The 26,050-nt window shown below is 40.0% G+C and overlaps 1 protein-coding gene and 1 pseudogene across 4 annotated transcripts in view; both read left to right on the forward strand.

Annotated features, from left to right (window-relative positions):
- Positions 1-4,651: 4,651 nt before the first annotated feature.
- LOC131495165 (small nucleolar RNA SNORA70) lies at positions 4,652-4,772 on the forward strand (annotated as a pseudogene).
- A 7,189-nt stretch (positions 4,773-11,961) lies between these two features.
- Positions 11,962-26,050, forward strand: part of E2F5 (E2F transcription factor 5) — a 31,093-nt gene continuing 17,004 nt past the window's right edge. For 2 of the 4 annotated variants that reach the window (XM_058698453.1, XM_058698452.1), the window contains exon 1: positions 11,963-12,468. In XM_058698453.1, coding sequence (XP_058554436.1) covers positions 12,235-12,468 — 234 coding nt within the window. In that variant the 5' untranslated portion in view covers positions 11,963-12,234. Of the gene's footprint in view, positions 12,469-26,050 lie in introns of all 4 variants that reach the window. The other 2 variants (XM_058698454.1, XM_058698451.1) reach the window with 2 other exon arrangements.

Here is a 26,050-nt window from a genome sequence, read left to right on the forward strand (position 1 = left end):
CACTGTATATAAAAGAATTCTTATTTTAACTTTTGTCATCTCTTATGCTCCTATGCATGCAGAAAAAGGAAAAAACCTAAATACTATTTCTAAAAGAAAGAATATTTTGAACTAACAGCCACTGAAGTAAGTTTTAAAAATTAAATGGAATCAGAAAAAAATGCAAATGCTTCTAAAAGAGAGGGCTCCATTTCATTAGAGGCAAGATTCCTACTGAAATCTGTGGGACAACATCAAGCATACAAACATGCACAATGAGGTCAGGAGGAAAAATAATGGCTGACAATTTCCTAAATTTGATGAAAAAGATTAACCTACAGATCCAAGATCTTCAGTAAAAGCCAGGATAAACACAAAGAGAACCACACCTGGGAACTATAGTCAAACTCTTGGGAAATTCTTGAAAGCAGCAAGAAAATACGATTCATGTAGAGGAACGATTGACTGCTCATCAGAAGCAGTAGAGGCCAGAGGGCAGTCAGTCACACAGTTGAAATGGGAAGAAGAGGAACTGTCAATCAAAAATTTTATATCCAGCAAAACTCTCAAGATAAATGCAAAATAATGGCATTCCCAGACAATTGATAGAATTTATTGCTAGCCAACCCACCTTAAAAGAAATGTTCAATTTCTAAAAGGCTGAAAGGAAGTGATACCAGACATTAACTTAAACCCACTGGAAGAAATGAAGACTATTGGAAACAATAAACATGTAGGTAAGTTTCTTTTCTTTTTTTTTTTTTTTTTTTTAAGTTTATTCATTTTGAGAGAGAGCTAGAGAGCAAGCGGGGAGAGGGGCAGAGAGAATACCAAGCAAGCTCTGTGCTGTCAGCGCAGAGCCCGATGCAGGGCTTAAACCCATGAACTGTGAGATCATGACCTGAGCCAACGTCAAGAGTTGGACACTTAACTGACTGAGCCACTCAGGCATCCCTGTGGGTAAGTTTTCATAGGACTATATAAATACAGTTTTTCTTCTGTTAATTAAAAGACATTTATGGCAATAATTGTAACACTATATTGAATTTACAGCATATATATTGGGATATGTGTGACAAAAAAACACAAAGTTGGGAGGAAATACAGCCATACTCGAGTTTATTTTGTCAGATTAATCTAAAGATGACTGATAAATTAAAATGCATATTGTAATTCCTACAACAGCCATTAAGAAAACCCAAACATTATTCCTGAAAAATCAGAGTAGGTTCCACTTCTGGAATGGCAGTGCAAGGAACTCTGTGGACCTGGTTTACAGCCACAGCTGGTGAAAAGTATTTTAAAACACCCATTTAAAGTCTGAAAATTTTCCTATGAGCATGCAGCAAATGAAACATTTCTTCAAGAAAATTTACTAAATCCCCATAAGAACAGCAAAAGCTTACAATAGATTCCTTAAAATGCCCAGTTTTTATCAAAAAAAATACATAAGACATACAAAGAAATAGAAAAGTGGAACTGATACACAGTATAAAGGAAAAGTAGTTGCAAGGGGACCCAGATGTTAGCCTTAAAAAGGACTTCAAAGCAACCACCATATATTCAAAGGACTAAAGGAAACCATGCTTTAAAAAGTAAAGTAAGGTATGTTAACAGTGCTCACCAATAGTAGATACACAGAAATATTTTTAAATTAACGATTTTACTATAGGGTCTCTACAGTGCATTTGAACTGGCAGAAGTATCTGTGAACTTTGAGGTTGATGGAGATTATCTGAAGAAGAGAAAAAACCTGAGGGAAAATAAGCAGAACCTCAGAAACATGGATTGCATGAAGTGCACCAACGTGCAGCGAAGTACCAAAGGAGAGGGGAGAGACATGAGTGATCTATATACTAAATAAGATATATATAAAATGTAACTAACCTATATATTAGAAGAAATAATGGTTCTAAGCTTGTCAAACTTTATGACAATCAGAAATTTATACCCCCAAGAAGCTAACTTCAAGTGGGAAAAGTTGATGACAGCCACTACCCAGAGTAAAAATATTAAAATTGAAAGAAATGTGAGGAGTCCACAAATATTTTCAAGTTAAACAGCAACTTCTAAATCTATGAGTCAAATAAGAAATCACAAAGAAAAGGTGTGATAGAGAAATGGGCTCCATATTGACCCATGATCGGTGTATGTGGAGGCCAGGGCTGTGTGGGGAGGGGAGGTTTGCATAGGTAAGATTCAAAGATCAGAGGTTTAAAAAATCATTTGGCTTTCTGAAGTATGGAGCCCAAGAAGGGCTGCCTATACTGTAACCTATCTCTGGATCCAAAATCTTTTTGCCCCCAGTTTTATCGAGATTAATTGACATGTAACATTCTGTAAGTTTAAGGTGTACAAAATTATGATAGGATGTATGTATATATTGTGAAATGATTACAATCAACTTAGTAACATCCATCACCACACAGTACAATTTTTTTCTCATGATGAAAACTTTTTTTAAAGTTTTATTTATTTATAACTAATCTCTACACCCAATGTGGGGCTTGAACTCACAACCCCAATATCAAGAGTCACATGCTCCTTCAACTGATCCAGCTAGGCGCCCTCTTGTGATGAGAACTTTTATGATATACTCTGAGCAACTTTCAAATACATAATATAGAACTGTTAACTATAATCATGTACACTACATCCCCAGAATTTATATATATTATAACTGGAAACTTATACCTTTTGACCACCTTAGTCCAATTCCCCCACCCTGGGTCCAAAATCTTGATTTGAAAGTACCTCAACTTAAACTCACTAGTCTAGCTTATCTTAGCACATATAACACACCAAATTCCTAAAGTAAAGATATGCTGTCTTCAATACTCCTGAGCTCCTACAAAGTTAAGATGTTAGGTATAGAGGTTCCAGTTTATTATTCTGAAGGGTAATTGGAAAAGATACTCTACCTGCTCTCATCCTTTGGAATTCCAAAATGCTCACCCACATGGCCAGAGTGTTTAGGGGAATAGCAATTTATCTCTATTTTATTAGAAAATAAGCAGTTGCTACCCTTCTTCATTAAACCCTACTAATATTTAAAGATCATGAATGTAGTGGATGATGCAGTAGTGTCCTTAGGTTGATCTCATCATTGCAAGTTCCAGTTAAGTAAATCTGCAACAATAGATGAATCCACATTTTATGGAGTAGGAGAATAACACTGCCAAAGTTGTGACTACTCATTGGGAAGATTGTCATCAAGAAGACTTGATGTCCCATCTGATTTGTGATTTATGGGCTAGCAATACCACCACTAATGGTGGTCCCTAATTATCTTCTCTATTTCTTTACTTCCTTTGGAGATATGAGATTGCTGCTCATGCCTAATTTAAGGCTTAAATCACAATGATCCAGGGAGACACAAGTTGCTGAACATATTAGTATAATTGACTTATTTATAGATTAAGTGGATGTGTGACCACCATTTTTGTCCAAGTGCCTGTTCGAGAATACATAATTTAGTTCTTTCAGAGTGCCTGGAGTCTAACTGTATTCTTTCCTGATGGTTCTGTCATACTGGTGTTTCCAACATTTATTACCACATCCTGGGGTGTAAATCACAGTGTGATCTAACTGCTTCTCATCGGAAGCCCCTAGAGCCCCTTGCCCAATCTCTCACCCCATTGTCACTCCCTGAAAGAGGTCTTGAGTCAGGCACACAGCCACCTACAATCAAAACAATAGCAAGCATGCTTTCTTTGGTTGGATATACCTACTGAGAATGAATTTGGGGAGGATCAATCCATGGGGTCTTCTCTGAGACTCATCAAATCAGAATGTTCTTTTCCGAACATTCTTTTCCAAGAGGCTACTGTGCAATTTTCCAGCATGACTCCTACTAGGCTTTGGAAAGGCTAGAAGTAGTTACATCTGTTAGTTAATTGTTAACTATAACATCTGTAATTACACTAAATTTTGCATTATCTTCCTCCAAGAAGTGTACAAATTGCAGTCTTCTCATACAACAATCTAATTAAGCAGTACTTTATAAATGAAGTTGGATATTTTTTATTCCATAAACGTCTTGGAATATACTTTTATTCAATCCTAAAGAGATGGTTATTTTTACAACCTTGAAAATTTAAAGCCTAAATGTCATAAGAATCTTTGAAATCTTTCCAGGATTTTATTATTGTAGGGCAAAATTGCCCATAGTAGATAATTATTTAACACTTCATGGGTGTAAGAATCCTCCTGTTCCCCAACCCACCTTGCCATAGGCTGCCCTTGTAGCTGCCACAGCTCTGAATGGATTACTTTATTTTTGTTAGCCAGTTTTTCACTTTCATCTCCATACTGCGGTACTTGTTGGTAATGTAACTGTCTCACTTTTAGATTCTGTTTTCTTAGCATATGGATCATGGCAGGACACTGAGGATCTGTCTGTGCCACTTCTTCCCATTATTTTTAAATCTTTGAGGTGGAGAGGCTTCCTGATTGGCAGATACTTTCTTCTGAACAGTAGTGTAAACAACATTGGTGTCCACTTTTACAGTCCTGGGATGCCCTTTCTGCTCCCAGTGTTTACAATGCTGACATGCATCACCTACTATTTTGTAAATACTATTGAGCTTATGAAATCTTGCTCTGTGTTCTTGCTCTGTTTACTAATATAACCCACATAAATATTCTGAACTTTTAGAGCAAATTCTCCTTGATGCACAACTGGCTGAAGACTAGAAGGATACCCAGGGTGCAATGGCTGCAAATAGTACCTCTTTGGTAGTGTATGCAGCCTGTTGATTGTATGGGTTCCCCAAGGGACCTTGGAGACAGGCCTTTCCAGTGGACATTGATGTCTGACTTCATGCTATCTAGGCTCCAGACAGGTATGCGGGATATTTTGGAAAGCTCTAGGGCGGTGGCCAGGGTCCACATCGACCAAGTCATCATGTCCATCCATACTAACCTGCAGAACGAGGCACATGTGACTGAGACCCTATGCAAGGCCAACTTCAAGTTCCCTAGCCACCAGAAGATCCACATTTCTAAGGAGTGAAGCTTTATTAAGTTTAATGTGGAAGAATTTGAAGGTATGGTGCTGAAAAGTGGCTCATCCCAGATGGGTGGGGGTCAAATACATCCCTAATCGTGGCCCCTTGGGACAAACGTTGGACTCTGCACTCATGAGAACTCAGCAGTGCCCCCTCCTTATTCATGTCCACCAATAAATTCTACTTCCTGTCAAAAAGAAAAAGAAAAAAAGACTAGAAGAGCAAAATGGTTTTCTTCCTATCAACTAAAAGATAAATGTTTATTGGGGTGCCTGGTTGGTTCAGTTGGTTGGGCGGCTGACTTCAGCTCAGGTCATGATCTCGCAGTCTGTAGGTTTGAGCCCTGCATCAGGCTCTGTGCTGGCAGCTCAGAGCCTGGAGCCTGCTTCCAATTCTGTGTCTCCCTCTCTCTCTACCCTCCCCTGCTCACTCGCTCTCTCTCTCTCTCTCTCTCTCAAATAATAAACATTAAAGAATTTTTTAAAAAAAGATAAATGTTTACCAAACTATAAGTGATTATGGTCACTAAATAAACTAATACACTTAAAAACCGGTATCACAAGTTTTATCATCATGATTTTCATCACATTTTCACACCACACAAATTGTTAGTTTCTTGTTAGTTTTTTATTTACTTTTGAAACTAACTTACTTTAAAAAATTACATCCCTTTATCAGCCACAATTTAAATAACATAAGTCACTAGTTTGATGTTCTGGTTATGTTTATTTAAAATTTTTCCTAATCCGTATTAGTCATGCAAGTATTATAATGAAGAAGTTCTTGACCATGTATCAGCTACAATCATTCTGTGTGATACCAGTAGTATGTGCACACGTTGAAAAAGATAAGTTATTGGATGGTCCACTGACTGATGAAAGATTCCCAAAAGTATTATTTTGACTTTTCCATTTTTTTCCATTTTACAAAGCATTTTTTTCTCAGAGATTCTAAAAGAACATATTATTTGATTTGGTAGTGTTCATGGCTAACATGACTTAGCTGGAAAATATTTGCTGATGAGCCTGAATTTCATTTTTGCTGAATAAATTATTTTTGTTAAAAATGGCATACATATAATTATGTAAGTGTGTATTTTTATAAATAAAACAGTTTGCAGTAGACGAAGATAGTATGCTGCATATTTTAAGGTTAGATAATTTTTGGGTACCTCTTGTCATATTGAAGGATTTGCTTATTTGTTTGTTTATTTAGAGTACTTTTGTTTTTCATTCTAGGGAATAGGTGTCCTGGCATTGCACAAGGAATTGAATGACGTGGGGATCATTAGTGGTGAGAAATTATCTTTCGACAGCAACACTTTTGACTTGGAAAAGTCCCTCTTGGTGATAAATCCAAAAATTTTCAACACTCTTTCGACATGAGGTTTTAGTTGCCGAAGGGTCTGTATCTGAGGGTAAGATGTATAAGTTTTTGTCTTAATTGGGGCAACGTATTATAATCAAGAAGCCTTTATGTGATGGCTCGTTATTTGGACAAGCTGTCTTCTTAAGCTTTGGTAGTTTGGTGATAAGCATTTTTATCTTACTAAAACTTCAAAGAAATGGTATTATCAACCATGTTTCCAAGGAAGAGGGTTGCTAAGCAACTTGATTTTTCAGGAAGGTATAAATGACATTCAGTTTCAGTAAATGTTTGACCCTATTTGCCTTCCCTTTTTATCTACAAGAGCAGTTAGAGGACTGTTAATGTATAATAGAAGTTTGCAGTGTATACTAGTTGAATTATACTTTGTTATAACAAACTTGGATCTCTTATTCTTATATTTGAACATGTATGGTTGAAATTCAGACCCCACATATCAGATCATAAGCATTAACTTTTTTAGAATTCTTTATTTTTTAAATTTTTTTTCTTAAAAAAATTTTTTAATGTTTATTTTTGAGAGAGAGTGAGAGACAGAGTGTGATCAGGGGAGGGGGAGAGAGAGAGGGAGACACAGAATCTGAAGCAGGCTCCAGGCTCTGAGCAGCCAGCATAGAGCTCACATGGGGCTCAAACCCACAGACTGATCTGAGCTGAAGTCGATGCTTAACCAACTGAACCACCCAGGCACCCTGAGAATTAGAATTCTTAATACCACTCTTCAAGGAGCTTTGGAGGCAATTCTTTTTGTTTCTTTTAATGTCATCCCATATTTTTGATACATGTGCTCTTTCTGTAAACTGCCTTGATACGGCAGTATGGTAGAATACAAGTCACCATATAAAATTTAAATTCTCTCAAATCTGTGTGAATTCTATTTCTATATATGTTTAAATGTACTTGGCATTTCTTGTTTCTACTTATAGGGCACAAGCTTGTGAAGACAAGGTCTTTACATTACTTATCCTGTTTTGTAACATGCAGGTTTTAGATGGACAAAGAATATGTTTATCATAATGAGGGGATTAATAATCCTTGAAACATATTTTTTAACTAAGTTTGTTGTTTTTTGGTAGTATTGTTTTGTTTGTTTGCTTATTTTACCTAGAAAATACAGAAGATAGATGTTTGTGTGTTGCAAAGTTTGGGAAGGAAAAATAAGAAGCCAAATTTTATTCTTACTAATTCAGAACAGATTAAGTAAGGGAGAAATAAAGCTGATGAAGGCAGCCTTTCAATGGAAGTTTGTTACTTTCCAGGAGACCTGAGAAGTGGAAGTTATAACCAATCATGACCACTAAATAGGTCATGCATTTAAAAATCAGTATGCCATCACCAGTGACCAGAATAAAATTTGGTTGAGGGATGGGACTCCTGGTCTTGAGGTTACGTGTTTGACCCCACACTGGGTGTAGAGATTACTTAAAAATAAAAAATATTTGGGGCGCCTGGATGGCTCAGTCAGTTAAGCCTCTGACTTGGACTCAGGTCATAATCTCATAGTTAGTGAGTTCGAGTCCCATGATGGGCTCTGTGCTGACAGCTCAGAGCCTGGAGCCTGCTTTGGATTCTGTGTCCCTGTCTTTCTCTGCCTTTTCCCAGCTCGTGTTCTGTCTCTCTCTCTCAATAATAAATAAACATTAAATTAAAAAAAAATTTTTTTAATAAAAAAAATCTTTAAAAAATTTAAAACTTGGTTTGATTTTCTTAAATATTTAACTACCATATTATGACACAATTCTGCACATTTGGGGGTTTTTTTTCCTTTTTTTTTTTTTAAAGACTTTATTTTTTAGGTAATCTCTATACCCAACAGGGGGCTCAAACTCATAACCCTGAGATCAAGAGTTGTATGTTCTATCGACTGAGCCAACCAGGCACCCCTCTTAATGATTATTTGTATTTTGATTTTTTAACTTCATGTTTCTTAAAGTTTCATTAGCAGAAATTTCAAAAAAATAAGAAGACTTTTGTATTATCAGCCTTTGATTTTTAGCTGTTTTTAGGGAAAAGGATAATTTCATTATTTTTTATGGTGTTATTCATTTTTTCACAAAGTGTATTTCACCAGGTGTGTGAGAATTACCTGAAACCAAAACCTGCAGATCTCCAAGTCAAATTCTCATATCAATACTGATTTCATCTCTGAGGTTTGGATCCACCAGTCTGCATTTTTAACAAATACCATAGATGATTTTTCTCAGTAAAGTTTGGGAACAAGTGGTATAAGTGAATTTTAGCTTCTCTAACAGACATAACATTTTGAAGACTAACTGAAATGGCTAATTTGTGAATATTTTCTAGTTGAACCCCAGCTAATTTAAACAAAGGAAAAATTTACTGTGAAAAATACAAAAGCACTGCAAAATAAATTTCAAGTTGTTGCAGGATTTTTTTTTTTTCACCTCAATACCCAGGGTTCGTTGTCTCTCCTCTTTGAAGAATGAAGAGGTGGACACAAAATAAGCAACAGGCAAAAGTTTATTAGAGTATAAGATCAGAAAGTAAGAGTAGTAGGAAGTCTCTTTTTACAGAGAGGCGACATTCAAAGTGAATGACCAAAGACTATAGGCAAGGGTCCTTGTTTTATAAGGTTCTGGTCAACCTCCTTCCCTTCCCACTTGTTCCTTCTCAGGTTTCTTCTCCCTTATTGGCTGGACAATTCTAGGTGCTGGGTTGTCCATTACTGATTGACTTGTTTCCATTCTATGAGGGGTGGTCTATGGCCATATCATTCCTTGTGGGTCATATGTTTCATGGTCTACTACTTATTTTCAGTTAGGTCTTTTGTCAAATTCCTGAGGGAAGCCTGAAGGGGAGTAAGTGTGGTCTGTTACTTTCTTAAGAGGAACCTTAAGCATGAGGGGGTTTGCTGTGGTCTGACACTCCCAGCATTGTTCCAAAATATGTGTTTTTCCCCACCCAGGGACCTCAGGTCCTAATTATTTCCCTCTCTGCCTGTTTTATCCTATTTTTTCCTATCATAAAGTGACTTATTAGCATCATTAACAGTATAATAATTGCTTTTTAAAAAAACCTTTAAAAACTGAAATAAAAAACACACAATTTTCAAAATTTCCAAAATAGCTTTTATGAAGCGATACTCCATGCTATGAAATGAATTGTGTCTTCCCCAAATTCATATGTTAAAGCCTGAATCCCCAGTATGATGGTATTTCAGGAGGGAGACTTTGGAAGGTATTAGGTTTAGATGAGGTCATGATAGTAGGGCCCTCAGGATGGAATTAGGGTTCTTGTAAGAGACATTAGAGATCTTTCTAGCTCTTTCTGTCTCTGCCTTGTGAGGACATGGAGAGAAAGTCTGTAAGCCAGTAAGAGAGCTCTCACTAGAACCTGACCATGTTGTCACCTTGATCTTGAACTTCCCAGGCTTCAGAACTGTGAGAATTACTACACTATTTTTGTTATGGCACCCTTAGCTGACTAAAGCACAACATAAATGTAAGGGTTTTTTTTTATTACAATAATTTTGTTTTTTATCAATTCCCATCCCAGCATCTATGGCAGAATGTTCCCTCTTCAAATTAAAAGTAAAACCTTCTTAGTAAGCACTATAGTGTTTAATTCTATTAATAAAATCAATTTGCAAAATGTGTCTTTGATTTTGCTAATGCCAAATCCACAGGAAAAGCTATTTTCAGATAAATTGTTCAACTTTTTTTAGTTGCAGTTTTCATGTTTTACTTCAGATTTTTAATTTCACATTTTGCTTATAGATTTCTTGGATTTTTGGCTTAAAATGAAGACTATCTCGTTATTTATAAAGCTCTGTACCTATGGGGGTGCCTGGGTGGCTCAGTCAGTTAAGCATCAGACTTCAGCTCAGGTCTTGATCTCGAAGTCTGTGAGTTTGAGCCCCGAGTTGGGCCCTGTGCTGACAGCTCAGAGCCTGGAGCCTGCTTCTGATTCTGTGTCTCCCTCTCTCTCTGCCCCTCCCCTGCTCATGCTCTGTCTCTCTCACTCTCAAAAATGAATAAATGTTAAAAAAATAAAGCTCTGTACCTATGAAAAGGAAACAAATTTTTTATTATAAATGGTCTGTATAGTTTTACTTGTTAATGATGCTGTCTGAATATTTCACTTCATTTTTGGTCTGTATAGTTTTACTTGTTAATGTTGCTGCCGCTTTTGCTAGCTTATTGTTATTTTAAATTAAGTAAAATCTTGCATGAAGCTTTCTTAATTATTGTCATATAGAATTTCCATTCACCTAGTATATATTGAGCATTTATTCCAAGTGTGAAAAAAAAAAAAAAACTCATTTAAAATTTAGACCTGATTCTCAAAAATGTGTAATCGAATGACAATTTTTTTTTTTTTTTTTTTTTTTTTTTTTTTACTCAGAACTGTGTGCCATCTCATTTACCATAAATGGTTTGGGCTATCACCGTAGCACACAAACTTATGAGCGCCAAGTAGTCTAAGTAACACAGTATATGATTCCGATAAGGCATTAAGAACACTTCTAAATGCAGGAGATCTGGGGTCTAGTTGTGAGTCTGGCAATTCACTGCCTCCCTGACTACACTTCAGTTTCTCTGTTTACAAAGTTGATTGCTGATTGTGGGACCCAAGGAATTTAACAAAAATCCCCTACCCCTGGACAAGCAGAGCAAGACTAACTCCATTTTGTGCTATACCCACCATCTCATGTATGACCCCCATATGACCTATTTATTGCTTAAGACACTCCCCCACCCTAGTCAAGCCACTGAGCACACCCTTACTGGAAACCGGCTCATATAGGAAGGCAGAACCCCTAACCGCCAAAGAATGTAAACCCCGCCTTTTGCCGGCCAATTCTGACCAGAGTGATAGGCTAGTTCAAATGGTTACTATAGGGTAAGTTGTAATTCAATTGGCCACCTGCATGTGGACTGACATGACTATGCAACTTTCTGTATGTGTTACAATCTCATTGGCCACCGGCCCCTATAAAACTGCTACACCTCTTAACCTAGGGGTCCAAGTCCCTGCTCTGCTGTGTCGGGTATACTTGGGCCCAAGCTCGAGCTTGCAAATAAACCCTCGTGCGTTTGCGTGGGTATCGGCACCTTGGTCGTCTGTTGGATTCGAAATCGGGGGCATTACACTGATGAGGACAAAACCCTAACCCCAGGATTTTGCTTTTCCTGCGTTACAAATCTAAAAGGACGATCTACTGAATAAAAACCCAGCCCTTGGTCCGAGTCACTGAAATGTTTGCAACTACTTTAAAGCTCGGCAAACGCGCTCAGCAGATAATACCCAAAGACCATAAGGGACCCGAAGCTGATCTCCCGCGGCTCTACAAATGGAGAAACCAACCACTTTCACAGCTCAGAAGCTAATGGCCACTGGCCATAGTGATTTTCTGCCGCAGAGAAGTCCTTGCTTTCTCCTGAGGTGGCTGCGGGAAGTCGTCCTTCCTCGAGGCAGCTCACCAACTGTAGGGAGGCGAGTGTGAAACACAGTAGCTACGCTCCCCCTCCACCCGGCGCGCTCCTCCTTCCCACAGAAAAATGCGTTTCCAGGCAACCGCGGGCCACGACGTCACTTCCTGCCATTTAAACTCGGGTCCCCACCCCTCGCTGCCCCTTCTCTGAGCTTCCACTCCCCCTCCCCTCGGTCGTGGGCTCCATTCACGCTTCCAGGGGCTTGGGGAGGGGGCGGAGGCCCGGCGCGCCAGCCGCCCCGAGTCCGGTGGGCGCCGCGCGCGCACCTGTTGTTTGCAGGCGCCCGCGCCCCTCCGCCCTGCTCTCGGCCGGCGGCGGCTGGAGCGGCCGCTGCACAGCGGGCCCGGCAGGTGGCCGCGGGCGGGGACGGACGAGCGGCCCCACCGCCGCGGCGTGGGGACGCGATGGCGGCGGCGGAGCCGGCGAGCTCGGGCCAGCAGGCGCCGCAGGGGCAGGGCCAGGGCCAGCGGCCGCAGCCACAGCCTTCCCAGGCGCAGCCTCCGCAGCAGCCGCCGCCGCCGCAGCTCGGGGGCGGCGGGGGCGGCAGCAGCAGGCACGAGAAGAGCCTGGGGCTGCTCACCACCAAGTTCGTGTCGCTGCTGCAGGAGGCCAAGGACGGCGTCCTGGATCTCAAAGCGGTGAGCGCGGGAGGCGGGGATGGGGGCGGACTAAGCTGCCCGCGGCCCCCGGAGAATGCCACCCCCTTGAAGCGCGGGGTCGGGCGGCGCGGTGTGGGCGCGCCCCGCGGGGACCGGGCGACCCCCCCAGAGCCAGGGCCATGTGGCCGGTGCCCAGGCCCACGACTCCAGGATGGGGGAGGGACGAGGGACCGGGTGGCCCCGACCGGCCGCACGACCAATGGGGCCCGGCGCAGCGCCGGGCTCTCGACAAAGAGCCCAGTACCTGGAGCGCGCCCGCGTGGCTTCTGCTGGCGCAGGAACCCGAGGGCGCCCGAGTGTTCTAGCTGCTCCGCGTCCACCTGTGGCAGAGGCGCAGGGGGGACCCTGGCACTCTGCCTGGAAACACCTGGGAATTGATTTTGCTGTTGGGAATTGGTGGTTTTCATAGGCTATTCTACTTGAGACGGTGTTCCCGTTGTTCAAAACAAAACAACCCGATTTTGCGGATGAAAGAAAAAAAAAGAACTTTCCACACTCATTCCGCGTTGAAAATAATAGTAATAAAGAAAAAACCCCTCTTCCTTGTACACTTCTTTTCATCATCCTGATGGGAGGGGGTATTTGATTTTAACTTAATTTGATATATGGTACAGATTTCTAAAAGTGAGATATGCCATCACACAAAAAGGGGATGTTTTATAGCTTTCCCTCAAAGAGGGGGAAGCGCTCAGTAAGCTCCCCTGTTTCTTGAGAATGTGTGCTTCCGTCGTGGACTACAGTTCACATTTTTCAAACAACAACATGCATCGAAAGCTGTTGGGTTAAACAAAATGACTTAACCGTTCCAAGCAGGATTTGGAAGGATTCCACAACGCTGAGGAGCAGGAGACTGTGATTACTTGAATTAAAATTCAACCAGTGCCCCAAGTTTAAGTAAGAACCAAAGCTTTGAAAGCAGAAATTACTAATGAGTCGTTAATCACTGCAGACATCTCCTAGCCATGTCCCCGATATCTGAAATCCGATTTTACCCTGATGATTGGTCCCAACAGCCAGAGGAGTGCAGGAGGGACCACCTCACCTGGCTTGAAAGAGTGACAGAGACCATCAAGGCTGTGCCTAGAGCAAGAGAAGGGGCATCTGAGAGCATTTTATAGTACTTCCTGAAGGTAGAGAGGAAGGAAGACTCAAGGGCCTTCCCGACTGTAGCCCAGAGGGTGCTGTTTTGTCTGAGAATGCCCATTTCTTTCCCTGAGCACAGTAGGTGTTCCTTAAGTGATTGGGGAATTGAATTATTCGGATTCCAATGAGGCATGGTAGGTGCGTTTTGCATTTGGGGAAGTAGTTTCTACTATCTTCTTTTTTGAAGTGTTATTGCTGGAATTTCCCAACTCTGGAAATTCCTTGTTTTTTCTACAGCCTCTTCCTCCCTTGCTTCCTCCCTGAAAGTACTTTATGGCATATATAGTATTTAGATTGTCAAGAACTAAAATGGATTTGGTTTAAAGGATTTCAAAGGAAGCCATGAAGTTATCAGAGTGCCAGACGTGCTACAAAACACGGCTTGTAAACTATCGTTCAAAATCTAGACATTCAGTTGTATCATGAATTTACTGTGTAAATGGACTGTGCTTTCAGTAGAGGGAATCAGGGAACTTTGGGGTTTTCCAGATACAGCTGCACTCTGAGGGTTTAACTTTGAGGACTTTCTTTCTTTCTTTTCATTTTATTTTTTTTTAACATTTATTATTGAGAGACAGAGAGACACAGATGGTGAGCAGGGGATGGGCAGAAAGAGGGGGAGACACAGAATCTGAGTTAGGCTTCAGGCTCTGAGCTGTCACCACAGAGCCCCACACGGGGCTCGACACGGGGCTCGACATGGGGCTTGAACTCACAGACTGCGAGATCATGACCTGAGCCGAAGTCAATCGCTCAACCAACTTAGCCACCCAGGCGCCCCAAACTTTGAGGGCTTCTTTCTCAACTCACCTGGCAAAATTATGGAACTTTGCATTTCTTGCTTTTAAATTCTTAAGACTTCCTCCTGTTTCATCTATGGCCATTGCACTGTTCTCCAGAAGTCACAGGAACAGTGAGTAGAGAGAGTGGAGTTTAACAGTTCATAACAACATTGTTCCATTCATCCTGGAACTTTCCTTAAAAGTTTCAAAAGTTTTTGCAGTTACGTTTTGTCTCTTTATATCAGTGATTTTTTTTTTTTTTTTACTCCTAAGGTACACTTTGAGTATCATTCTTTTTCACATATACATGAAAAATATACATACTTCATTTATTTACATATATTTTTTTCAATTATTTTCATATATGTGTAAAATCTTACTCATGTAAAAATCTTGCAGTGAAATCTTTCCAGTGATGCTTCTTACTGTGAACCATGACATACATTATTGAAAAATAACATAATGCTCCATCTTGGTGATGCATTTCTTCTTCATAATATAACTAATTGAGAACGTAGACCAATAAAGCAAATAAATTCTAATAAAGCTGTTCAAGTATAAGTTAACAATTAGAAGGGATTAGAAACACCTCGAAAGTGTTTTGAGAAACTTAATCATATCTCCTTCCCACACCACATAGTCTCATTTATAAAAGTGGGTACAGTAGTCACATCTCTTTATTCCAGGGAGATGACACATTACCTCATGCTCCTCAAGCTTTATCTGGTTTGCCAGTTTATGCTGTTAATAGCTACCATTTATTGAGAGTTTGTTCCAGGCTTTTTACAGATCTTAACTAATTTTATCATCTTAACAACTTGGAAACTTGAGCCTAACTAACGCCCCCATTTCACAGGTGAGAAAACTGACATGTTAAGTAGCTTGCCCAATACGAAGCACAAAGTGACAGAGCTGAGATTTGAACGTAGGCCATTTTTCTTACTATGCTATAATTCCTTTTAGTATTCCTTAAAACAAAACAAAAAACTTCTCATTTAAGTTTTTCATCTGTGTAAGAACATGGAATGTTTCTTGTAACAAAACATGAGTTTTTGCATGATTATTTTTATCCCTTTACCCATGACGGAAGAGAGAGGTATTGAGCTATCACTTGAAAAATGAGGGTATTGATGGCGAATTCCACGTTATTTTACAAATTAAACTAGGGTTCTACTTTTCCAGAAGTAAGGATTTAAAGAACTGATTAAGATAGTCAGAACTGTCTATCTATTGTTTTGGAAACTCCTATTAAATATAATTTCTAACTGAGTTTCTTTACTTGCCATTTTGGTACCGTCTTGAACTTTTTAAAGCATGATTAAGATGGCTTATCTCTTATAATTATGTTACAAATTGACTGCATGGTACCTAGGTTAAAATGATAAAGTATTTATGATGTTTCTTATCTCACAGGTCCCTGACTCATACCCATTTATGATTAGCTAATTAATATATGCCCTGGATGAAATAAATAATTTAACATAACGTCTTACTTTGTGGCATAAAGCAAAGATTTGGTGTCACAGAATAAAGACAGAATTAGCCTGAGGAAAGATATATTAGTAATACAGCCAGAACTTTAACGCATGCTTAAAAATTCTCAGGACAGGTTCACTTCTAAGTGTATAGCCCAAAGATTTGGAAAGCAGGTCTTAAACAGATACTTCTATACCCCGTGTTCATAGCAGCATTATTCATAATAGCCGAAAGATAGAAGCAGTGCAAATGTCTATCAACAGATGAATAAACAAACAAAATGTGATATGTACACACAATGGAAGATTATTCAGCCTTCAAAAGGAAGGAAATTCCCAAACATGCTACAACATAGATGAACCTTGAAGACATGCCAGTTACAAAAAGGTAAATGCTGTGTAATTCCTCTTATATGAAGTAACTAGAGTGGTCAAGTTCATAGAGACAGAAAATAAAAGATTGCCAGGAGCTAGGAGGAAGGGGAGAGAGGGAAGTTTCATGGGTCAACACATTATGGGCTGAACTATGTTCTCAAAATCCATATGGTGAAGCCCTAATTCTCGTACCTCAGAATGTGACTGTATTTGGAGATAGGGCCTTTAAAGAGATGATGAAGTTAAAATGAAGTCATTGGGATGGGGACTAATCCGATCAGAATGGTGTTCTTAGAAGAAAGGAAATTTGGACACACAGATGCCAGGATGCACGTCCACAGAGGGAAGCCTGTGAGAGGACACGATGAGAGGGTGACCATCTGCCAAGAAGAGAGGCTTCATGAGAAACCAAACTTGCCAACAGCTTGATCCTGCACTTCTAGCCTCCAAAAGTGTCAGAAAATAAATTTCTGTTGTTTAAGCCACCCGGTCTGCAGTCCTTTGTTACGGCAGCCCCAGCAAACTAATGCTATGGATTTGGAGTTTGTCGGATGAGAAGAGTAGTGGGGTCTGGTTGCACATCAGTGTGAATATACTTAAAACTACTGAACTGCACACTTAAAAATGGTTAAGGTGATAAATTTTATACGACATGTATTTTACCAGAATTAAAAAAACATATAAAACAACAGTGATACTACGACATCCCTACTAGAATGGCAAAATAACACAAAACACTGAATACTGGTGTGAATGTGGGACAACAGGAACTCTCATTACTGGTGGGAATGTAAATGGTACAGACCCCTTGGAAGACCATTTGGCAGTTTTTAGGAAACTGAACATATTCCCATGCGATTCAGTAATCACACTACTTGGCATTTACCCAAATGAGTTGGAAACGTGGGTCTGCCTGCATATGGATGTAGATACCAGGTTTCTTTATAATTGCCCAAACTTGGAAGTAACCAAGATGTCCTTTGGTAGGTGAATGGATAAATAAACTGGCATGTTCCGACAAAGAAATACTATTCAGTGTTTTTTTGTTTGTTTGTTTTGTTTTTTTAAAAAAAGCTATCAAGCCATGAAAAGACATGGGAGAACTTTATTTTTTTTTTTAATTTTTTTTTCAACGTTTTTAATTTTATTTTTGGGACAGAGAGAGACAGAGCATGAACGGGGGAGGGGCAGAGAGAGAGGGAGACACAGAATCGGAAACAGCCTCCAGGCTCCGAGCCATCAGCCCAGAGCCTGACGCGGGGCTCGAACTCACGGACCGCGAGATCGTGACCTGGCTGAAGTCGGACGCTTAACCGACTGCGCCACCCAGGCGCCCCGACATGGGAGAACTTTAAATGTATATTACTTAGTGAGAGAAGCTGATATGAAAAGGCCACATACTATAAAATTCCAACTTTATAGCTTTCTGGAAAAGGCAAAACTATGGAGACAGGGAGAGATCAGTAGTTGCTGGAAGTTCTCGAGAGGGCAGAGCACAAGAGAATGTTTGGGGCAATGAAACTACTGTGTATGACACTGTAATGGTGGATATATGTCATTACATATTTGTTAAAACCCACAGAACGTGTAACACCAAGAATGAACCCTAATGTAAACTCTGGACTTTGAGTGATATGACATGTCAATGTAGACTCATCATTTTATTTTTTAATTTTTTCAACGTTTATTCATTTTTGAGAGACAGAGGCAGAGCATGAGTGGGGGATGAGCAGAGAGAGAGGGAGACACAGAATCTGAAGCAGGTTCCAGGCTCCCAGCTGTCCGCACAGAGCCCGACTTGGGGCTCAAACCTACAAACCTGAAGATCATGATTCGAGCCGAAGTCGGACGCTTAACCGACTGAGCCACCCAGGTGCCCCTAGATTCATCAATTTTAACAAATGTCTCTGGTGAGAGATAATGATAGTGGGGGAGGCTATGCCTGTGTGGTGGCAGGGGTCTATGGGGAACTCTGCTTTCTGCTCAGTTTTGCTGAGAACCTAAATCTCTAAAAAAATAAAATTATTAAAAATGCACATTAAAAGGTGATCTGGATACATCTATTCCAATGACTAATTATTCAACATCAACCCAATATCAATAATCCTCATAACAAAAGTGTAAAGGAGATCTATCTCCATTTTGCTGATAGGAAAGTGAGGTGTGATGAGGTTAAGTGGCACTCGGTATCCATAGTATCTAAAGCCCCACGTTGGATGTAGAGCTTACTTTTAAAAAAGAAGAAGAAAGAAAAGGAAAAGAAAGAAAAGTTTTGGAGTGCCTGGCTGGCTCAGGCAGTGGTGCATGCAACTCTTGATCTCGGTCGGGGTCATGAGTTCTAGCCCCACATTGGGCACAGAACTTTCTTAAAAAAAAAAGTATCCACAGAATTGACATATAAATGCCAGAATTGACACCCTGAACCACCGCGGTAAAAAAAACATGTACCCACCTCCAAAGTTTTGGTGTCATTTCAAAAACAACTTCATTCAGTACAAAAAAGAAGAAGAAGAAAAAAGAAAAAGAAGTCAGCCATCTCGCTTTTCCATCTCTGGACAGGATAAATAGGCTTGTATCCAAGACAGTAGTTCTGAGTTCTCGGTCCCAGCAGTGTGTCCTTGGGCAAGCCTCATAAGCTGTATATCTTACTGAAATAGAATGTACAAACTGCATATAGTTGCCCCAAGGAGGAGGAAGTGATGTAGCCACCATAACTAGAGGCAGTGTCTTGTGTGAAAAGTACCAGGCAAGTTTTATTTTTGCACTAAGCTAAGAGCCCCTCCCCCACTTTGAAGAAAGGTGGGGGCCTGAAAGAGGTTATGACAGTATTTCTCAATGTGTAGATGGAATAGCCGTCTACATTGGAAGAGCCAATGTGTAGATGGTATTTCTCAATGTGTAGATGTATCAGACTCTCCTGGATCTTACTAAAAATACAGATTCTGATGTTGGACCTGAGAGATCGGGTTATGTAGGGCTAGAGAAGGGGCCTAAGAATTTGCATTTTATTTAAAAAAAAAAATTTTTTTTTTAACGTTTATTTTTGAGACAGAGAGAGACAGAGCATGAACAGGGGAGGGGCAGAGAGAGAGGGAGACACAGAATCTGAAACAGACTCCAGGCTCTGAGCTGTCAGCACAGAGCCCGACGCGGGGCTGGAACTCACAGACCATGAGATCATGACCTGAGCCAAAGTCGGATGCTCAACCAACCAAGCCACCCAGGCGCCCCAGAATTTGCATTTTAAACAGATACCCCATGGGATTCTGATTCCTGCTGGCATTTGAGAGCCATGGAATGAATCCTGCTGCCTCTCTTTTTCCCATCCTATTCACAAATCAGAAATAGCTTCTAGTGTTAGGAGCTAAGATTGGTGAGTTCTGCATTTGGGAAAATGTGAGAAGTTGGGGATTGAAAAGGTCCCCCTTTCATATGCTCTGATATAGTTACTGCTCATATCTTTGAATTGCAACATATTAGAGCTCTTAAATCTTACACTGCTAATTAAAGGGCCTAATTTCAAGTGGAAATTAAACAGTTTTGAGAATTATTCTATAATAGAATAAAGGAAAATCCACTTTTACAGTACAATTCTTGACTTTTAGGAAGAAGAGAATCCCAAGATTTTGAGAGTTTGCATTTAATGTTGAAAAAGAGCAAAATCAGCACAACTTTGGCCGAATCTCCATTACGTGTGTTCCAGGGGACTAAGCAACAAATGCAGTGATGCTCAAAAGGGTGAAAGGGCCTCAGTGAGTGGGGAAGGGTTCTTTCCTGGAGTGAAGAGCTTGTAGAGTCAGGAACATACACATTTGGGGAGCGTTCTTAACAAGGCTAGGAAGGAGTTTCCAGTTGACAGCCGCTGTTAACTGAGATTATATTAGCAGTGTCCTGGTGTGGTAGTTAGGCTTTCACTGATTTTATACCTCATTGTCTTTCTATAACTATGTTATTAAAAGTTTAAAAGGTAACTGTTAACTGACCAGAAACACACTTTGAACTGCTGTCACACTTTAAGGGGGGGGGGGGAAATAACACAGAAAGCTTAACAAATCCATGAAAAGGTAACACCATGAAAGCATAATACACAAAATACATCAAATGAGTAATAACCTGTTTCTATAGTACATGTGAATGTATGCAATTCCTTTTTCTTTTTAATAGAGTTGTGTAGATGGAAAATGAATTCAGACAATTCTGGTGTTGACAAACTTGCCAACAAAGGACTCAAAAAGTTGAAGGCAGACCAGCAAAAAAGAAAGAGAAAAGAAATTAGGGGTGAAAGTAGTAACTTTCAGATGAAGTCTACCTTAATATCAAGAGTACTAGGGGAGCCTGGGTGGCTCAGTCGGTTAAGCGTCTGACTTTGGCTCAAGTCATGATCTCACAGTCTGTGAGTTTGAGCCCCGCGTCAGGCCCTGTGCTGACAGCTCAGAGTCTGGAGCCTGTTTCCGATTCTGTGTCTCCCTCTCTCTCTGTCCCTCCCCCGTTCATGCTCTGTCTCTCTCTGTCCCAAAAATAAATTTTAAAAAAGTTAAAAAAATTAAAATAAATAAAATAAATAAATAAACATTAAAAAAAAACTTAAAAAAAAAGAATACTAAATGGCATAAACCATTAAGAATCCTAGAAAAGAAGGAGTCAATAGGATCGAAATGGGGTGAATGTTTTGAGTAGGGAAATACATTTTTTATATCTATTTTTACTCTTCAGAACCTTTTTTTCATACTTCATTGTGCTTGACTATCTTCCCAAGTGTTAAAGTTAGTTCACAGGTAGGGGTGTTTTATTATGATATACCTTTCCAAGAACAAAGTTTCCTTATTACTTTAAGGGAGAAATTGGATCAATAATAGTGATAATAGCTAATACACTGTAATGCCTACCATGTGCCAGGCACTCTTCTAAGTGTTTCAGATATGCTCATTTAATCCTTACAATAGTAACATCTTAGGGACGCCTGGGTGGCTCATTTGGTTAAGTGTCCAACTTCTGCTTAGGTCATGATCTCACGGTTCAGGAGTTTGAGTCCCATGTCAGGCTCTGTCCTGACAGCTCAGAGCCTGGAGCCTGCTTCCGATTCTGTGTCTCCCTCTCTCTCTGCCCCTCCCCCACTTGCCCTCTGTCTCTTTCTCAAAAATAAATAAGAAACAAAAAATTCATACAGGCCAGGAAATTGAGGCACAGAGAGGCTAAGTAACTTGCCCAGGGTCATAAAGTTAAAGCTGGGCCTGGGAGTGCCTGGGTGGCTCAAGTTGGTTGAGTGTGTGACACTTGACTTTGGCTCAGGTTGTGATTCCCTAGGGTCGGGGGATTGAGCCCCATGTCAGGCTCCGTGCTGAGCGTGGAGCTTGTTTAAGATATCTCTCTCTCTCTCTCTCTCTCTCTCTCTCTCTCTCTCTCTCTCTCTCTCCCTCCCTCCCTCATCTTTCTCTTCCCCCTGAACCCTCCTCCCCCACTGGTGCTCTTTCTCTAAAAAAGAAAGTCAGGCCAATCTCCGAGCATATTCCCTCACTTCTGTGCCTTACGTCAGCAGGAAGATATAAAATGTGCAGAGGCAAATCCAAACGGTAGAAGAGCAAATGCACACTTGATTTTGTTCTTGTTCTAAAAAGTTAATACTTAAGAGAAAAGAATTTCCAAAGCAGTTGAAGACTTAGACGAGATCTAGAGTTTCCAATTTATAGATTTCAGAATTTCATCAGGCTTTTCCTACTTAAATAGATACTTTATCAAATACCTTCTTTTCTTCTTTTGAGTAATCTTTGGTGACTTGAGTAAAACAATAAAACTGAAGTTCCTTATTATTATTTTAAACATTTATTTATTTTGGGAGGGAGAGAGAGAGAGAGAGAGCAAGCAGGGGAGGAGCAGAGAGAGAGGGAGAGAGAATCTCAAGCAGGCTCTGCAGCTGTCAGCTCAGAGACTGATGCGGACTCGAACTCATGAACCATGAGATCATGACCTGAGCTGAAACCAGAAGTCAGACACTGAGCCACCCAGGCACCCCTGAAGTTCCTTTTTAAAAGTGTATGCAGAATTTATTCAAAGGTTCAAGCTTCCAGTTATAAAATAAATAAGACATGGGAATACAAAGTATAACATAGGGGATATAGTCACTAATATGTAACAACTTTGTATGGTGACAGGTGGTAGCTGGGTTTATCATGGTGATCAGAATGAATATAAATGTTGAGTCACTGAGTTGTACACTTGAAACTAATAAATTATTGTATGTCAACTATACTGCAATGAAAACAAATATAAGGGGCGCCTGGGTGGCTCAGTCAGTTAAGTGTCTGACTTCGGCTCCGGTCATGATCTCATGTTTTGTGAGTTTGAGTCCCGCATCGGGCTCTGTGCTGATAGCTCAGAGCCTGGAGCCTGCTTCAGATTCTGTGTCTCCCTCTCTCTCTCTGTCCCCACCCCCCCCCCCCCCCGTCATATTCTGTCTCTCTCTGTCTCCCAAAAACTGAATAAACATTAAAAAAATTAAAATATATATATATATATATATATATATATATATATATATATATATATAAATTAGAACAAATTTAAAGCTCAAGCAATTGCACTACTAGGTATTTATCCAAAGGATAAAAAAAAAAAAAAAATGCTGATTCAAAGGGGCGCATGCACCCCAGTGTTTATAGCAGCGCTATGAACAATAACCAAATTATGGAGACAGCCCAAATGTCCATCGACTGACAAATGGATAAAGAAGATGTGTGTGTGTGTGTGGAGAGAGAGAGAAAGAGAGAGAAAGAAATACTACTCGGCAATCAAAAAGAATAAAATCTTGAATTTGCAACAACATGGATGGAACTAGAATATATTATGCCAGGCAAATTAAGTCAGTCAGAGAAAGATAAATATATGATTTCACTCATGTGAAATTTAAGAAACAAAACATGAACACAGTGCAAGGAAAGGAAAAATAAGATAAAAACATAGGGAGGCAAACCATATGAGACTGTTAAATACAGAGAACAAATTGAGGATTGCTGTAGGCATGTTGGGTGGGGGGATGGGCTAAATGGGTGATGGGGAACTCCCCTACAAGGGGAGGGCCCTTGTGATGAGCACCGGGTGTTATATATAAGTGATGAATCACTAAATTCTACTCCTGAAACCATTATAACACTATATGTTAATTAACTTGGATTTAAATAAAGTTAGACACGATACTGGTATATGTATCAATATCATATTTATGGATGACAGTTTAAGGTAGTTGAAAGGACTGGAGATTTTTTAGGAGAAATTCCTTTGGGGCAGGATACTGAGTAGGAATTAAAATACTATGTGCTTAGTGCTGCTTCTTGAGGGAGGCTTTTGTATCCTTAAAGTAAGTTCTTTATTTTTGGTATTTCATTTCCTTATTGATTTAACATCCATCCCCTCCAGATCCATTGTACACAATGGCAGCCTCTTCCAGGAACTCTCCTTCTTGCCTCCACCTTAAGTAAGCTCTCTTTTATTCAGCCTCTTGTAACACTTTATCTCTACTGTATGGGGCTGTTCAATTTTTAGACCTCATTCTCTAGCACAAGGTGTTACCCACAGCCTTAGATACCTACACAGTTCTTGTGTTACAAGTACCAGTGGCGCTTTGCTTATTCAGTGCAAATTTTACAGCTTGGGAATTTTGATGGCACACCGCACTTATTTAAACTCTTGAAATTATAGAGCCCATTTGAAAAATTCTGCCACAAACTTATTTCATGAATATGTAATTAATGCCAAATTCCATTTGGTTATCCATTAGCTTTCTGAATCTGTATCCTATCAAATGGGGAAAATGGTAACTACTTTGCAAAATGGTGTGAGCCTTAAATTAGGTAACATCTTCAGAAGATCCTCTTACACAGTTATCCCATTACTGGCTTATCAATGGTCTTAACTGTGGGTCGAAATCAAACATTCTACATGTTAATTACCTCTGGCAGTATATGAAATTAGCTAATAGTTTCATATCCCACACCTTATAGGATAGACCAACAGAAAATCCATGTGGCACAGTTGAAAGGCAGTTCACTCAGTTTTTAAAATTTCTTAAAAATATTTTATGGGCACTCTGGGTGGTGTATCACTCGAGTTCTTTTCACCTCATTGTTGGCATCCCATCATCTGTATGTGTCTGTGCATGTGCATTTATATGCGCAATTCGTTATCGAATTGGTTTTATATAGTATTTCCATAGCACCTTCTTTACTTTTGGATTCTGGCCCAATTTCGTGTAGTGTTAGTTTCTGAAACACAGTAGCTAAAACACTGAGTACACATGTATTGACGGTTATGGGCCGGGAAGAGAGTCAAGTACCTGCTTTGCAGATGGAGAACCTGAAAGACAGGATGTTTCCCATAGTTATTGTTTTTATGTTAGTGCTTTTGAATGCAACATCATGCTCCATCAGGAGAACATTCTTGAACAAATGAGCTGCAACTAATCTTAACTCAAATAAACCTACCACATAATCTCTCCCTCCCAGAGTTAACACAGGGTCTTAGTGGACTCATTTGTTAAGGTGAAGGGGTGGGGCCAGGAAATTCTTTAAGCTCTTTTTAGCACTTATATGCGATCTCAGCTGTCCTGATTTAGCTTGCCCACCTCTTAATGGTATCACAAGCTTTAATTTTTTTCCATGTATTGATACCAAACTGTTTACAACTGGTGACATACTTTTAAATTTCTTTTTAAACATTTATTTATTTTTGAGAGAGAGAGAGACAGACAGAATGAATGGGGGAGGGGCAGAGAGAAGGGGAGACCCAGAATCCCAAGCAGGCTCCAGCCTCAGAGCTGTCAGCACAGAGCCGGACATGGGACTCAAACCCACGAACTGTGAGATCATGACCTGAGCCAAAGTCGAATGCTTAATCAACCGAGCCACCCAGGTACCCCAGTGGTGACATTTTTAGAAAAAGATTTAGTATTTGGAGGGGAGATGTATTTCTTTCAGAGGATTATGTTTATTTTTCTCTCAACTTGAGTTGGTTTGGTACAAATAGATGCTTCCTTTATGTTTTATAGGTCAGATCTATAATAGCAAATGTAACCTTCTTAAGTACATTTGATGCATGCACATGTGCGTGTCTTCAATAGCTAATTGCCAACATGGGATGAGGATGTACTCTTATTGCACATGGGTCTCACTTTAAATTCACCACCACTAACTTCAAAAGTAGTGATGGGTCCAGCATTCCTTTCACACTACTTACTCTCTTACTCTCCTAGATGAATATTTTACACTTTCTCCTTTTTTCTAAACCATTAAATGCCCCCTCCTCCCTTTCTCCCCCACCCCCCTCCCTCCACTAGCCTCCACTTAGGAAAAAATAGAAAGCAAACAGGAGGAAATGTCTAGTCTCTCTTCCTATCTTGTCTATTACCGTACCTACATCTGTGCTGGTCACTCGGCTGGACTTCAATTATTAATATGCCTCATTATTATCTAAGGCTATTCCTCAGCCTGATTCACATTCCCCTGTGCCTACGGGCAGCTGTCCCTTCTCTCCTGCATGGTTTATTATCCCTCTTCCTCCATTACCAGGCAGTTCTTATCAGCACAACTCACATGTTGAATTAGCTCCCATCTTTAAAAGAAAAGAGAAAGGAAGGGGAAAAACTTCCTGGCCGGACCCCACAACTCCCTGCTGCTACTGCCCCATTCTTCTATTCTGTTCCTCTTTGCAGCTGAACTCTTCAAAAGAGTTGTCCGCTCTAGCTTTCTTTCCACTCTGGTGGAATTTCTCCGTTAAGTCTTTGACTCCATTACTCTG

The sequence above is a fragment of the Neofelis nebulosa genome, chromosome 14 (genome assembly GCF_028018385.1).
Source record: "Neofelis nebulosa isolate mNeoNeb1 chromosome 14, mNeoNeb1.pri, whole genome shotgun sequence".
NCBI lineage: Eukaryota > Metazoa > Chordata > Mammalia > Carnivora > Felidae > Neofelis > Neofelis nebulosa.